This window comes from Drosophila arizonae, chromosome 3 (genome assembly GCF_054131065.1).
Source record: "Drosophila arizonae isolate 15081-1271.41 chromosome 3, UAZ_ARI_1.0, whole genome shotgun sequence".
Lineage (NCBI taxonomy): Eukaryota > Metazoa > Arthropoda > Insecta > Diptera > Drosophilidae > Drosophila > Drosophila arizonae.
Genome location: NC_142923.1, coordinates 23871349 through 23887783, shown reverse-complemented (window position 1 = coordinate 23887783; position 16435 = coordinate 23871349). Strand labels below are relative to the sequence as shown.

The 16435-nt window shown below is 35.9% G+C and overlaps 2 protein-coding genes across 15 annotated transcripts in view; both read right to left on the bottom strand.

The window, feature by feature from the left end:
* Window positions 1-3870, bottom strand: part of Tsp (Thrombospondin) — a 30232-nt gene extending 26362 nt beyond the window's left edge. For 3 of the 9 annotated variants that reach the window (XR_016269478.1, XM_018002255.2, XM_018002258.2), the window contains exons 1-2: window positions 3713-3870; window positions 2798-3119 (exon numbers count right to left, since the gene is read on the bottom strand). The gene's annotated coding sequence lies outside the window, so the exon portion shown is untranslated. The other 6 variants (XM_089465685.1, XM_089465687.1, XM_089465684.1 and 3 more) reach the window with 6 other exon arrangements.
* A 3418-nt stretch (window positions 3871-7288) lies between these two features.
* Window positions 7289-16243, bottom strand: AkhR (Adipokinetic hormone receptor). Of its 6 annotated transcripts, none has more exons than XM_089465688.1 (7): window positions 15794-16243; window positions 13855-14266; window positions 10948-11220; window positions 10694-10793; window positions 10133-10624; window positions 9144-9469; window positions 7289-7750 (listed from the first exon to the last, which is right to left on the bottom strand). In XM_089465688.1, exons 2-7 carry the CDS (start codon window positions 14001-14003, stop codon window positions 7705-7707), a joined length of 1386 nt encoding a protein of 461 aa, XP_089321814.1. In that variant the 5' UTR covers window positions 14004-14266; window positions 15794-16243; the 3' UTR covers window positions 7289-7704. The 6 variants fall into 6 exon arrangements, with proteins under 6 accessions (XP_089321814.1, XP_017857754.1, XP_017857753.1 ...); XM_018002265.2 differs by having other exon boundaries at window positions 13855-14213; XM_018002264.2 differs by having other exon boundaries at window positions 13855-14058.
* Window positions 16244-16435: the final 192 nt, after the last annotated feature.

Here is a 16435-nt window from a genome sequence, read left to right as displayed (position 1 = left end):
TCCATTTTCATTGTTTTTTCGTGAATCAGTTCTAAAATATATAAATAACAAAGAAAACTCCATAAAAATTTAAATGCTTTACATTCCGTATTTATAAACATTAACATTCTATAGATCCATTATTCAGCAGCATATAAACTGCCTCGAAAAACATATTATTATGTCATAAAACAGACAATAGAACTTGTCACAAATATGGCTGCTATATAATCATGTGATTAACTCGGCTACCTGGGCCACACCCAGTCAAATCTTGATTTGCATTTTGCGCAGAATATTAAAATGATTTTATAATTCAGTTAACACCGCACCGCAAAATTGGTAGACGGCGAAATTTTACGTTAAAATTTAAACAGATCTCATCAACTGGTTATAAATTGGCGCCACAAATCCGCAATCCAAACACAATGCTTGTGTTTTGGAAACCTGTCAAAACTGTATTGGAATATGCTTAAACTGTAATTAAGCCAAAAATCGAAAAGCTATTAACTTATTTTGATGAGCCATTAAAATGAAGTTTCGCCTCAGCCGAACTTGAATCACATTTGACGCCGCCAGTCCAAACAAAGGGCTTGAGCCAGCATTGTGCTGCGGGTCAATTTGAATTACAAATTTGATTTGGTGCTGAAATGCAGTCAACACAGAGCATTCACCAATCTGTAAGCCTAATTCCAACTAAGCCCTGAATCAGCCAAGCAGACGAACAAATTAACAGCGACTCATTCGGTTGGATGATGCGCTAATTTGTTGCCACAATTTTCCAGCTGATTTGCATTTGTTTATGAACTCATAACGTAGCTTAGCGGAAATTTCATTAAAAGCAATATTATTTATGTTTTAATAATGCCACAGTTACCCGGCCATATATGGCAAGATCTGCCAACCACAAAGTGTGTAATATATTCAAAATAATAAAATAAGCAGCAACGCCAGAGACCAGGGACTGAGACATCGTCGACGGCAGTTATAAATTGTTATGGTAATGCCTTTTCCGTGGGCGTTTTTTAATTGAATTGAAGCTTGAGCTGAAACTAACAATCACAAAATGGTGAAATCTAATAAATATATTATATGTATATCTAGACATATACAAAAATATTTGGACTGACTAATTATGAAAGTCGACAAGCCAAGCTCAAAGAAAAAGAAGAGAAAACTAAATTTGATGTAAGCATAGGCCGAATAATAAGATTACGCCCTTCTATGCAATTCTCATAAATTCAACTGAGGCTTTTTTTACCTACAAACTGGATAACCAATAGATATCTAGGCTAAGCTCTAAGAACTGCATTAGTATAAATTCCAATAAAGTAGCTTGATAAATCTTGCCCCTCTCCGCAATTCTCATGAAGTCAAGTAAAACTTACATGTAATTTTCGCACATCCACACATGCTCTTACTCATGTATAAACATACAACAAGAGAGGCTATAAACAAGTCCGCGTTTGGTCAGTTTTTGTTGAACATTCGTGTGAAACAAAGTGGAAAACAATTTGCCATACCAAAAAAGGAAATACCAAACTAATTGTGAGCGCCGTAAAATATTTAAATATAGCTGACAATTATTTTTATGCAGTTCGGACTTTTATTTGGTTCTCAGCTCTTTAATATGCAACTCATAAACTTCAAGCTACTTTTAATAAGTGTGGAAAGTCTGGTAATTAATAGATTATGAGTGGACTCTGGTATTTATGGCGCCAATGCAGATAAGACATGAGATCTGTAGATTAATGTGCCAACGTTACGGCCAACTGCCGATGGCCGCATTGGGTGTGTCTAATTAATATGTATCGATAGTATTTGAATTACAACAACAATTAGCATGATTTATCTACAGATACGAAGGCGGTGAAATGGAGTTTTCTTGTGCCGCATAGATATATTCATAAATTGGTCAATTAATATGGCTAAAATTACAGCAAGCGGTGAGTTTTCAAATATCCATACATATGTATATGCACCATTTGAAAAGGTTTACCAATATTTGCTGACTGAAAAGCATTGTTTCTTTTTATGTTATTGCTAGACAATTTGTATCCGATTAGAGTTGATAATCTAACTTTTAAACAACAAAAGTTTACGTTGAAAAAAAAGAAGATATTACTATAGAAAGAAACTAAGCTTTAAGTCGAATTCTAATTTGTTGAACTGCCATAAATAGATATTTCCAATTAATTCATTTAGTTATGCTGACTCAGAAATAAAGAACTTGTAGAAAATACTAGAAAAAGCCAAACTGATTATAGAATTGTAAAAATAAAATTAAATTGAAGAAAAAACATTTTTTTTTTAAATTAAATTTAAAATTCAGAATTGTATAAGGTCTCAATATATAACACTTTACAATAAAAAAAAAAATAAAAAATAAAAAACAATTCAATTAAATAAAAATATATATTATTAATATTTAAAATGAAGCTTTACAAAAAAAAAATTGATAAATAAATAAATTAAAAAAAGAATTTAATTAAATAAAAATTAATATTTGAATATTTATTATATTATTAATATATTGGATATCACACACATATTTTTAAAACTTGACTTTCAAAATAGAATATGAAAATAAAACAAAATATAAATTTAAAACAACAACAAAATGATTTTAGTGGCTTTTAAAAATCCATAAAATATTGCAGATGTTCTTTTTATTCCCATATACAGAGATTAATTATAATTGCGCCCGCATTTATTGTAGCTTCCCATACAAGTGAGCAGCGGCGTTTGCTGCACCCATGCACTTGTTGTGCCCGCCTGCTTAACCTACTTAACACCGTTTTATAGCCTTCACACTCACCTCTTTGTCAAGGACGTTGCAACGCCAACGTTGTTGCTGCGTTTGCTGTTTGCTATTGGCCACTTGGCCTCTCAACAGCGCAGTGGCAGCTTCTTGGTTGCACTTATTTTGGACAGCTCCTAGAGCTTCAGCCACTTACTGCTGTCAACGCGTTATTTAGAATAACAACAACTTAAGTTATTTTTATGGATCTTGCCACACTCAATTTCCGGACTCCTATGCGTATGTATGTATATATTTTTCTCATATATAAACTTGGTTGTTTGGATGTATTTTATGCACTGGTGTAAGATCAAACAAATCGGATTGAAGTCTCCTCACACTATATGAAACGATAATAAAAACGGTTGCATTAAAACTTTTAAAACCCTTTTCAAGAAACGACAAACATAAACAAGCACACACACACACACATCAACACACGCGAAGATCTTTGCGATTGATTTTATTAGAACGAACGGCACACGCGACGATCCAACGATCCAACGATCCACCGATCCTCCAGCGATGGCAGCAAATGCACAACTAAAACCTGGAGGCCTGTGGCTGCTCTGGTAGCTGCGGATGATGTCTCGTGTTTAGGCAGGGCCCGGTGTTCGTGCTAATAAAAATTAAAACACTTTTATGCCATTAACAACAGGAACGACAACGCAAACCGAAGGCGATGCCAAACGAAATGAAAATGATGCTGAGCAGCGAGGCGTCTGTCAGAGAGCCTCGCGTTGACAATTAAACAGGCAGCCAGCCGTTCGCCTCTTTAGAATGCTGTAATAATTATTCTAATAACAACAACAAACGAGCGACACTAAAAGCTGTCATAGATCACGATCTCAGAAAAACCTCAAGAGCGCGCGCGCGCGATCTCTCGTTTATATTTATTGATACTCAACGAACGCGCGAGTGTTTATCTTTTACCTCTACCAATCGCACCGTCCTGTTCAACGTGCAAACGCACACTGAAGGGTAGCAGCAGCGACAGCAACATCAAAAGCAGCAGCAGCAGCAGCGGCGGCGGCGGCGGCAGCAGCAGCGGTGGCAGCGACAGCGACGTTGGAAGCAGCAACAGTTGTTGCAGTCGTCGTCGCCTGATTGCAGTTTGTTTTGTTCTCAGCTGGTGTTGTTGTTGGCTGCTGGATGATGTTGCTGTTGTTGTTAACTTGTTGCCGTTTGTGTTGCGGTGTTGTTGCTGCTGGGAGAAACGCGTTCAACGGAGCAGCAGCACCAACAGCCGCCGCAGCCGCAGACACAGCCGATAGCATTTTGTCTTCGTTTGTATTTTTCTTTTGACGCGTGAGTAAGCTAAGACGCCCACGTGCAAATTTGCGTAAGCGACTAAGCGACTAGCGTTGCCAGATTGCTGATAACTTGTTTGGAGTGGTTCACGGCATGAGTGAATTAGTGAAGGAAAATAAATCGTAGATTCAAGAGTTGATCGATAGCTAATTGCTGCACCACAATGCAAATAGCAAACGAACAAGGATAATACTGACTTTCTGCGCTTTTAATGCATAACAAGAAAGTGATATAAATTGCGGATCTGCCTATTTAGGTTTACTACAAATAATCCTACACATTGACTATCCAATTAGGATATTTTAGCGCGTGAGTAAGCTAGGACGCCTACGTGAAAATTTGCATGGGTTGGCAACGAGTGCTGCCAGATTTTTGAAAACTTGTTTTAAACGATTCACGGAATAAGTGAATTAGAAATACAACTTGATCGATGACTAATTGATAAATAATTTACATCAAGCTGGTTTTCTGTTATTTCAAGTTTATGTGTTTTTCTTAATGAATAATTTATGGATTTAGCTTGCTGATCTGCCTAATTTGTCATTTAATGCAACAAATTATCCTACATTTACCATCCGATTGGACCCTAAACTTGTATCAATAAAGTATAAAGTCTCTGCTCTTATTTCGAAATCGAAACCCAACAACAATGTTGCCCTTGCTCATAAAGCACATTCTCTGTGAATACTCGGAACCCTTTTTTATGCATTCAGCCTTGCCGCATTCCCCACATTTCATCCCGGCCAGGGCACACAGCACGTAAAAGCTGGGCACTTCAAAAATGCCCAGAAATGGGGCTCATAAAATCGGGCACGAACCGTGCAATCATTAAAGACCAACAACCAAGCAACAACACTCGTTAAAATCAAAACACCCCAGACCCAAAATAGTGTTATGTCCATGTGGCACCTATTAATGGCTACTTATGCACTACAAGTGTTGACGCCGGGCCCCCAGCCCCAGCCCCGTTTCGCCGCCCTCTATCAAACTGACAGCAGAAGTGATGCGTAACACGTCAGTAGCTGGCAAAGAAAGCAGATCTTCAGATCTACCAGTTCATCATTATGTCGCCAGCCATGTCAAGCCATGCCCCGAACTGGCCTGAAGCATTATGCATATATATCATATGAAGCACACCCAGTTCCAGGCAGAGCGGATTCACATCTCATCGTCGATGCTGCATATTTCGCTTGTTGACTGCATTTTTTTTTTTTTTTTTTTTTTTTTGGACACGACGACCACTTGCTGAAATTTCATTATGTGCGTGATTTATAAATAAGCGGCACGGTGTGCAGCTCGTTGAGATCGGACGATGTTGTTGTTGTTGTTGTGTTTATTGTGGCGCGCAGCATCAACGACCCACGCACTTTGGCGGCGCTACAACTCAGCTTGCATGTCTGACTACCCCTCGGTTGTTGCCTTTTGTTGATGCCTTTTGTTGTTGCTGTTGTTGCAGTTCATTTCGTATTAATCATAAAATTGTATTATTAACATGTTTATTTTTCGATCTTCAAGCTTTCGATTACACGCATTCCTCACTTTATTTGCGGCGCTCTTTTTCGAGCATGTGTGTGAACGTGACTTTGCTGTGCAGTGTAACGAAAGTGAGCCACTTTCTAACACTGTCCGCTCACTCAGGAAATTGTCTTTTATGCCTTTCTGACCATTAATTGGGTTACTCTCAAACTGGCGCAGTGGTCGCACTTAAAACTGTCGCATAGGATGGTGCGTGGGTGTGTGGGGCCATACAAAGAGCCAAAACTACGTTGTAAAAATTACGACGGACAAATTAGTGAATAAAAGCTGTTTTAGCTCGTTAAATACAAGGCAAACTATGCATAACTAGTTGATTGGCAAATATTGGCATATAAATATTATTAGGAGATTAATAGATCACTGGGTATTAAAGATTAGCTATATAGTTTAGTAGTTATGTCGTCTCTTGTTATTTCAAACCTGCGTTATTTCGAACCTCTCATTAATTCACAGTTATCACTCAGTAATTCGAACTAAAAATCATTGCTAAGACGCGGTAATTCGTACTCATATGGTTAAACACTCGACAATTCAAAATATTTTAAGAGTCCCTTGAATTTCGAAATAACGAGAGTCGGCTCTGCATGGCTATGCATGGATTGGTACTCGAGTCAAAACAAAATCCATACATATATAGGACGTATATAGGCTTCATAGAAAACACATATCATGCCAAAAATTTAAGGTAAATTTGACTTGGGTTTACAAGAATCTTAGTCTTACCAAAAACAGTTGCTAAAAAACTAACAAAACTAAAAGAATTTATCAAAATACAAAGCAACTACTACAAGGAATATGTAGACCTATGGAAGTCTGATATTCAGGGAATAATAATAGTTATTAAAATGTAAACACAGTTCTTAAATCCACTTCTAATAAATATATATATAATTAACATAAACTTATTTTATTAATAGAGCATCTCATGTTTAATCAAAATCTGTGGTCCACAAATGCCTAAATGAAGTACCTAAAAGTGAAACAAACTCCAAACTCACGCAAAATCAAACTAAAGCTTTCGTTATTAATTTTCAATTGGTTATTTTGCAAAAGAGGAAGAGAGGTGTTCAGCTCTTGTTATGCAATATTACTTTAGATAGGCTCAAAACCTAACTAATGCAGTAGATTTATAAGTTACATACATATTTATATTCCAAATGACTATGGATAATAGTGTTGTGAATTGTTTCGCTCTCAACATACTCTTAATTTTCCACCCATATTTCTGTATGCTTTTCCAGCAATACACAATTTGCTTATATTTATATATTATATTTACACTTACTCTCCTTTACATAGAGCTCCACTTACCCTATTTAAAGCCCTACAACTACGCACACTTGCGCAGTTAAGTGAATAAATAATAAAAAATATAAAAAACTAGTTAAAGGTCAGTCAATACAACTCCCGAGTTTGCCCTCAAATGGAACGAGTTTTCTATTCATCGCATATCTATGTCTAATAAATATTTAAAAGCGCACACACACACACACATACGGACACACACGCTTGCGATTGACCATATAATTAGCGTCAACGCAGGCTATAAAGCAAATGATTAACGTCGTCTTTATGAAAAGACCCAATGCAAATAAAGCCAGAGCTCTATAGTTATGGCTAGGGTGTAGCCTGTGGACCTGATCATTAATTACACACATCGCATTGTTGTTGTTCTGTTGGTTCATTTTGTTGTTATTTGCTATTTTTCTATAATTTTACATATGATATTCTGTGTGTTTATGAATAAATTAATTTAAATTAAGCAATAAGCCAACTAACTAGAGTATCTAATATTACGCGCTATTACGTCTTAAGCGTATTTGATGATAGGTTTTTAACATTCAACAGGCCTAGACCATTTTTTTTTTCTTTTGGTTTTTTTTTTTTTTTTTTTTTTTTTTTTTTTTTTTTTTTTTTTTGTAATCGTGCTCTTAACATTTTAATCTGTAAGTTAAATGCAAAAAAGAAGAAGCAAATTAAGAAGCCTTTTGTTCGGAGCCGCATCAAACGTTAAACGGTAGCAACTCTTAATTAACTCATCTGTTGTCATTGAATCTCTGCTCCAGATACCCTGTAATCTATGTCTTCTTTTCCGCACTGGCCGTATCGATGGAGTCGCCGCAGCTGTAAGTACACAGGCACACACACACACACACATACATACACGATTTGTTTTAGTCTTTTGCATTGTTGTTGATGTTGATGAGTTGACACAATGTGATATATGGGTTTTTAAGTGGATCCCACTTCGGTGTCAGGTCGACATTAGCATAAACTAACATCTGGGCGGGGGTTAATGTAGCTACTCAAGGTCAGCATATGGTCAAAGGTGCAAATAAACAGAGATTCCCTGAAGATAAGCCTCCTCCAAGTATTTTTAATGAACTACTATACATAGAGATAGATAAGGCTTTTATGGTTTCAATTAATTAAGAGTCGATCAGTATCCACAAAAACAGACATAAATATAGCTAGGGTGATTAAAATTTTATGTTAACAGAAATGTTAATCAGCAGTAAAGAAAATGTAATGTAAATATAAACTAAATCGCAATCATCAGCTATAGATATATGTATATATGGTTTCCTTCATCTAGTTTGTCAATCTGAACAATTGGTATTAGTATATGTATACATATGTATATACTTCATATGGTTAGATGGATATATGCGATAGGGTTGCTCATCGAAGGTCTGCAAAATCAGTTCGGCAACCTACTTCGTGTGGAAGAAAAATTCTCAAACTAACTGTATAAAGTAGTTTTTTTTTTTTTTAATTTAGTATAATTTTGTTTGAGTGATGAATTGACTCAAAATAACAATAACATACCCAAAGCTATACCAGCAACGCTTTGTGAAGATTTATTGCTTTATACATATGTGATAATCAATCAAATCGGATCATATAGCTATACTAATATATGCCGTAGCTAGGTATACAGTAAGACTAATAAACAAATTAATTCTATTAATACTACACTCTATATGTATGTATAGCCAAAGACGTGCCTTACTCTGACTCCGTCCACATACAGCAGCCATAAAGAACTAAATTCTTTTCATCCAGAATTTAAATAGTTAAACCTAGATAGCTAAAAAATTCCTTCGGACTGCGGACTGGAGACAGAAGTATGCGATATTAACTCGTAAACGAGGAATCGAAGTTCAGCATGAAATTTGTTTTATTTTGATTTCTGGTTGCTAACTGAAAAGAAAAGGATTCCCGCTGAGCTGCCAGTTGAGCTTTCATTGCACAACACAAACTCCAGACTGTACTACCCATATAACCCATTAACCCCATGCGCGGCTAACCACAAATTCACTTTCCTATTGTGGCTAAATTAAGCGAGCCAGGAGCCACGCAATGGCGCGCAGCTCTGGCAAATTTAGACCGCAACATAAAACCTGACAATTTATGCCGACAACTGTGCGAAAACCTAAATGAAAAGTGAAGTTGATGGGAGATGGGGAATGTCATAAAAAGGTAAACGGCAGCAACGGAGGCGCACAAACATTACCTGAGGCAGATGATGGGTGTCTTGGGCTGCTTGGCAGTCTGCTCCGAGTGTCCGCACTTGACGGTGACAACAGAGACACTGACAGCGTCGTCGCCATTCGCATCCGGTGGGGCGGCGAGCGGCGCTGCTGCAGTTGGAGACTGCACGTCACCACCACCAGCACCATTTGTCTTCAAGCGCACCACATGCGCCAGCTTTGTGGTGGCAGCCACAGCAGCAGCCACCACATTGCCATTGCCATTGGGCAGTGTGTTAATGGGCTTCTGCAGTAATTGATTGGAGGAGTCCAGGCGATTCGAGAGCGAAGTGTGACGATTGTTGACTGACTGAAAATTGAAGCAGAAAATTTAGATTCAATTAAAAGAAAAGAGAATTATGAGAAAAGTTAGAAAGAGAGAGAGAGAGAGAGTTATGAAACTAGATAAAGCTGCATCTAAAAGTAGCAGAAAGCCTAAACAATTAATAATAATATAAATTAAAGCAGGTAAGAAAGTCAAGACTGCTGGACTACGAAATCCCCTTTTTCAAACTCAATGGAAAGGAGAAAGAAGAAAAGGAGAATTTAGGGGCAGCATCAATAATAACAATAAATCGAAATTGTATAATACTCACATGCATCTATAAATGAAATCTGGAGAGTCTAGCTATAAACATGTATAAGATTTCATTTAATAACTGATTTTCGATAAGGCTTTAATCGATAATATTTAAACAAAAATAATTATCGTTACTTTGAAACAATCGTAATTCACAAAAAATTGCAAATATCCAGCTCTTTTTTATGTGAGATCAACGTTTTCATACATACGAACAGACGGAATCGACTCAGCTAGTCGGCCTGATCGAGAATATATATATACTTTATGGGGTCTGCCACGCCTCACATACTTTTCAGAAAATCATTGTCGTTTGATTTCCCATTTTCCATGGGTTTAGGGTATACAAAGAAAAAGAGATACGAAAGGAAATTTAGAGAGATCCTCTCTTACCACATTGTTGTTGTTGTTCATGCGTCCACGTATATTGTACAGCCCATAGACCAAGGGATTCATGCACGAATTCGTTGAGGCGAATATGAACAGAGCTTTGCGCACCAGCGAATTGACCTTATGCACGGACGTCTTGTCGAGGGAATACCACATGCATATGAAATAGTACGGAGTCCAGCAGATAATGAACACAATCACAATCGTGATGGTCATCTTGAGAGTGCGTTTCTTGGCGCGACTCAAGACGTCGTCGTTGGAGCGGCGAAAGCGCTCAGCGATGACATCCTTCAGCACACGCTGATTCTTGCGATAGATCTCCAGGTAGATGGCACCGTAGCAATAAATGAATGCGATCAATGGAAATGCGTACATGGCACACATTGTGCCGATCTGATAGAGCGAGTTGTCAAAATCACCGGCGAACGAATGAAAGGTGACGCACTGAAAGTAGCCTTTGACGGTCGGATGCTCCTCGACGTGGAAGAGAAAGGCCTGCAATGGCAATGGCAATGAGTGACATTAATTGGAATTGGTTAGCTACTGTGTGTGTGTCGGACCCACCTGCGGAATGCTGCAGATGACGGAGCCCAGCCAAGCGCAGGCCAGCATGATGCGACCACGATTGTAGGATCGTTTCAGTGGCTTCAGGATTGCATAGTATCTAGAGTGGGAAAGAGAGAGAGAGACTTAATCGGAATGTTAGGCAAGCGATTGACACTTTGTCTCTATGTGTGTGTGTGTGTTTGTGTTTGTCGCCTTATCTGGCCAATCAATTTGGTCCATTAGCGACACAGTCGAATTTGCCGTCAACTCACCTGTCGAGCGATATGCAGACCATGACAAAGCTGGACAAGTACAGTCCGAACACGCGAAAGAAGCTCATGAGACGGCACATGAGGTCCGTGGAACGCCACTGCACCGTCCAGGCCCACGCAATCTCTAGCGGCATCAGCAGAAACGTCACCATTAGATCGGCAATGGCCAAATGCATTAGCATGATGTCGATACGCAAGGGACCACGCAGTCGACGCTTGGTCAGCAGATAGAGCACGGTGCAGTTCCCAATTGACGAGATCACAAAGAGTATGCTGCGAATGGGAAAAGGTCGTGGCGATTAATCGGCCAACAGCACGAGCGAGCGACTGAGCGTTATCGTTCGGGGGATAAGCCAATCACGTGTGGGGGCGGGGCGGGGCGCGGCTTGACGTTGCGTGGGTGCCATTCGGCTCTGTGCTAAGTGGGTCATACGAATTGAACAAAGCAGCGAACTCAACTGCAACTCAAACGACCCAAGGAAGGAGTGACTGTGGAGCTTATCACTATATTTATGTAATAGTTTATATCGCAATGGCAATCATGGGGTATGTACATTAAGGTGTTTATAATGAAAAACTATGATAAAGTCATGAAGGAAGGAGCGAACCGGAAATGAGTAACAACAATTTAAATTTCTTTAGCATAAAGAAGAGAAATTTATTGCTCATATATATTGTTTGTAAACTTCTTTGTTTTTGGCACTTATTCGTTGCAACTATATACATAATTATTTAATTTATATTTCAATACATAATTGAAAATATTAAAACAATTATGGACTGAATAAAAAATTTATTTAAAAGAATATATTACTTTTGTATATATTTATTTATTTTATTTTATTTTTTTTTTTTTTTTGTTGCAAATAACAAAAAATAAATTAATAGGACAAAAAAAGAAAATAATAGTTTTTTTAAATAATAATAAGAATTTAATAATATTAAATGTTTTATATATCTTATCTGTAGAGTATGTTAAATTATAAGAATGCCAAATTTGTAAACCTTAGAAACGTATAACAAATCGAAACGGACTTCACACATTTCGACAAGCTCAACGATTGTTTGATAAAACGCAATAAAAGTCGTTAGCTAGCAAAAATGATTTTTATAGCCAATATATCAAAATTTATTGCAGTGTGATAATGTGTAGCACAATATTAAAGAGTAGGCGAATATTACAAAATAATATGTTAAAATATACTGCAGTCTGATAATATATTACATAATGATAAAGATTATGCAAATATTACAAAACAATATTTACAAAGATATCAGATATAAATAAATAAATAAATGTTAGAATATACTCCCAGGCTATATCGGTCCAGTATCAGTATAATAACATTTTACTGCATTAAAGTAACCAGAACTTAAGCATAACACTGAAATACTATTTCATACATAGAATACATTGCATATGCATTTAATAAAATAAAAAGTAAATTAAAGAATCAAATGAATAGCAACTCCCAAAGCGAACACAGACATTTTTTGTAAAATCAGGTAAAAATAAATAAATATAAATGTCTGGAAAATACCAACTACTTATGCTTCATAGTTTAGGGTATATGCTAGTCGAAGCTCACTTTCATAACACATTTTCGCCGATTTTACCAAACATAACGATTTTTCCATAAACGATAAACGCTGCAACGTTCGTTCAGCAAATATAATTTTATGACTCGCGTTCAAAGACCTTTTAGCGCATGGCTAAAATAAAAGACTGAAGTTAGTCTTGGCTTAATGTAGACATAAAAATTTACAATTCTCTCAAATTGAAATGTCAAATGCAGTTATTGTTGTATTTAAATATGATTTGCAGACATAAGCAGCTTACAAAAAAAAAAAAAAAAAAAAAAAAAAAAATTGTGTTAATTATCTTTTGCAATGTATTTTGTACTTAATAGATATATTTAACAAAAATATGTAGAATCAAGCAAAGTATTAATCTATTGTTAAAAAATATTATTTATAACATAATGCTATATTTAATAAATTTGCATATATTTTATTAGCATTTTATAAAAAATTTTATTGCTAATTCATAGTCATAATTAAAAAGTTTATAAAATTTACATAACTGAAACTATTTGATATTTATTTGTTACTACTCAATCAATCAACTGTCTAGACTGTGTAAGGTGCTTAAAATTTCTATAAAGAATTATATATATGTACATATATATACTAAGATTTATTCTGAGTATTAATTATTCTCATAATGAAAATTCCAGTTTTTATTAACATTTTCCATTATCAATATTACGTATACGCATATTGGAACTTAGCATAAATTCGATTTAATCATTAACTAAATAATTCAATACCCGCAACAATAAGCACCTAGTTGTACAACGTATATTATTTTATTTAATAAAACTAAATTTGTATAATATGCATTTTTTTTTCTTTCGAAAAACTACTTTCTACGGGCTTCTTAGTCAGTTTTGTGAACGTCAATCAGCTGCTACGATCTGTGTAACATTTCGAATCACTCTATTAAAGTGAACCCTACGCTGATCCAAAGCGTTCAAATTCCAAGTGAAAAATTATTAAAATCAGAGACTGATAGACATGAGCACGACATGATTTATACTTATTTATAACCACAACCACACACCTACACATTGGCTGATAAGTTTTTAGAAAAGTGCATAGACAATCGCTGCTTATCAGCGCGACTGTGTGTGTGTAACTGCCTATATATATGTGTGTGAGTGTATGCATGTGTGTGTGGCAAAGTACAACAATGCTGGCCTGGGCAACTGTGTGTGTGGGTGATCTCACATGTTAAGCTGAGTATAGAAAGTCCCAATCACATTCCCATTTCATTTCCCATTCGCATTTCTCATTCCCGTTTTCCATTCCATTCCCATTTCCCTTTTCTCCATTGCTCACACTCACCTGTAGACCGCGATGGACAGACGATGGCCGTCATTAAATATCATATCCTTGGACAGATGCATTGTGCCGTTGGTATTATTCACATTGGACCAGTCACGCAGTATACGATGATCATAAACAACCTCATTCACTTCGCCAGACCCGGCCATTTTAGTGGCCAATAACACACACCGCTCTCTGCAACAATTCTCGTTTGTTTATAAACTTTTGGCGCACGTGAAGTTTAGCCAAAATAAACAGTTTATATTTATATATATATATATTATTGGCTCGATTAAATATAAAATTTTATTAGAATATTTCCCCGTTTTCTACTTTTTTATTTTTTATGAGCGCGCAATAAATTTTATTTTTATTAGCTAAATGCAAGGAAATATACATATATTTTAATATTCTTGATTCTTTACTTTTTCTAAAATCAAAGCAAAATTTAAGGAAATTGAAACATTAAATAATTAACAATCTTATAGCCTGATGGATTTTTCTTGAAGTAAGTAAACATTTTTTTCAGATTATTTAAATTTTTAAAATAAGTTACAAAATTACTCAAGGTTATTGCCTCATGGAGTTATTTTTAATGATTTTTTGGCAAAAGAAGTAAAAACTAACTTAAATATTTTGTAAATTTTTTTTTGTGAATTTATAAAATAGTATTTTTAATTTTACATTTTATACAAATTTATTTTAATTAAAGCACTAATTGTATTTAAGTTTCCTTCACTCTGCTTAGCTAAAAAAATTGCTCACACTTGATTGATTAATTATTTAATGGTAAACACATATAATAACAATATATTTTAAATATATTTATATAACAGTATATGTGTACACATTTGTTTATTATTATTTGCGTTCCAGCAAATTAAGATGTGTGTATTTATTTTATTCTTTTTGCGATACGCTCGAATGCCAACCTTGCTTGATAATCACAAAAACAGAGACTGAATCAGACTTCAGAGCCGCCTTCTCTTATTGCGCCCTATAGTCCAAAGAGCTAAAGGATAGCCCCGTAATGCGTATACACATAAATATATATGTATATGTTATTTTCCTTACTCAATTCGATTAATTAATTTCACTCATTTGTCCCGCTGTTTCGGAATTCTATGAATTTATATTGTCTTTTCTTTGACTATATATGTTTTTTTTTTTAATTTTAGTAGATTTTTTATGTCTTTTTTAAAGCTTTATTTCAAATATTGACCTTGAACTAATTCTTTACAATCTCACTCACATATATTTCTGATGTATGTCAAACCTTAGCTTATGCTGTGTTGCGACTCTTGTTTATTTTTATTAATAATGTTGTCTCTCATGCCTCTGGCTCGATAATTATCAGTTAATCAATTGCGCTCAGTGGAGCAGACACCCAGACTCACTCAATTGAGAAGGGAGAACAGCAACAACAACATTATTACAGATTACGACTAGACACAAAAACAGCAATTGAAATGCCTCTCCGTACATTAATCCTTGAGCATCGCAACTTGTAGCACAATAAATGAATTGTTTATTTATTTGTTTTAATCGCATGGTGTTTGCTGGCCTTTTGAACTTTTGCTTTCCTAGTTTGTGTTGTGTTGTGTTGTTAAAGTCGGAGATAAATAAATGAAATAGCCAGACACACAGACATTGCAAGGGGGCTCGCCGTTCGGGCAATTAAAAACGAAACGTGAACCGGATAGCTCAGCTAATTATAATCGAATTGGTATAGAAACTATATGCATATACATCTCATATAAATTTGCCTCTTTACATATACTGTTATACTGTTATACTGTTATACTGTTATACTGTTATACTGTTATACTGTTATACTGTTATACTGTTATACTGTTATACTGTTTTACTTTTATACTTTTACACTTTTATGCTTTTATACTCTTATACTGTTATACAACACTTTTTTCCTAACGGCTTAATCTAGCCAACAATTCACCTATTTTAAGCGTAATCAATGATTACGTCTGTGCGATAATTGCTTCCTTTTATTTTCCTGTTTTCGTTTCTTTTGAATACCGTTGTTTTGCGTTCTCTAAACACGCGCGCGCACCGTGTCCAAGAATATAATAATATATGTATGTTTGTGTGCATATGTGAATATTATTATTGTGCTTGCCATAAACACAGTCGTGTGTGTGTGTGTGTATGTCTCTATATATATGCGTGAGTGTATGCAAGATCTGATAATTTGCACACCTCACGCACCAACACCAGCAGAACGGCCAACACAATGCAATCGATCAGTTCACAACACTGGTCACACACACACACATATACACAGTGCGAGAAAAAGAGAGATAGAGAGCGGCGTGAGTTATGTTATCGATAATTCATCTAATTCGCGGTTCACGAACGTCTGTCTATTTGCACCGTGCGGCGTACAGGAACTGACTGAATTAAGAGGGCGGCTGCTGTGGCAGCTGATGCTGCGCTGGCTACTGCTGCTGCCGTGAAATCGAAATCTGAACAACAACTGATAATCCAATTTGAAAATAATATAAATACTAAAAAAAAGTGCTACACAGCTGGCGCTCACATACTCACACAAACACATGTAAATAGTTGGTAATGCCGGCCG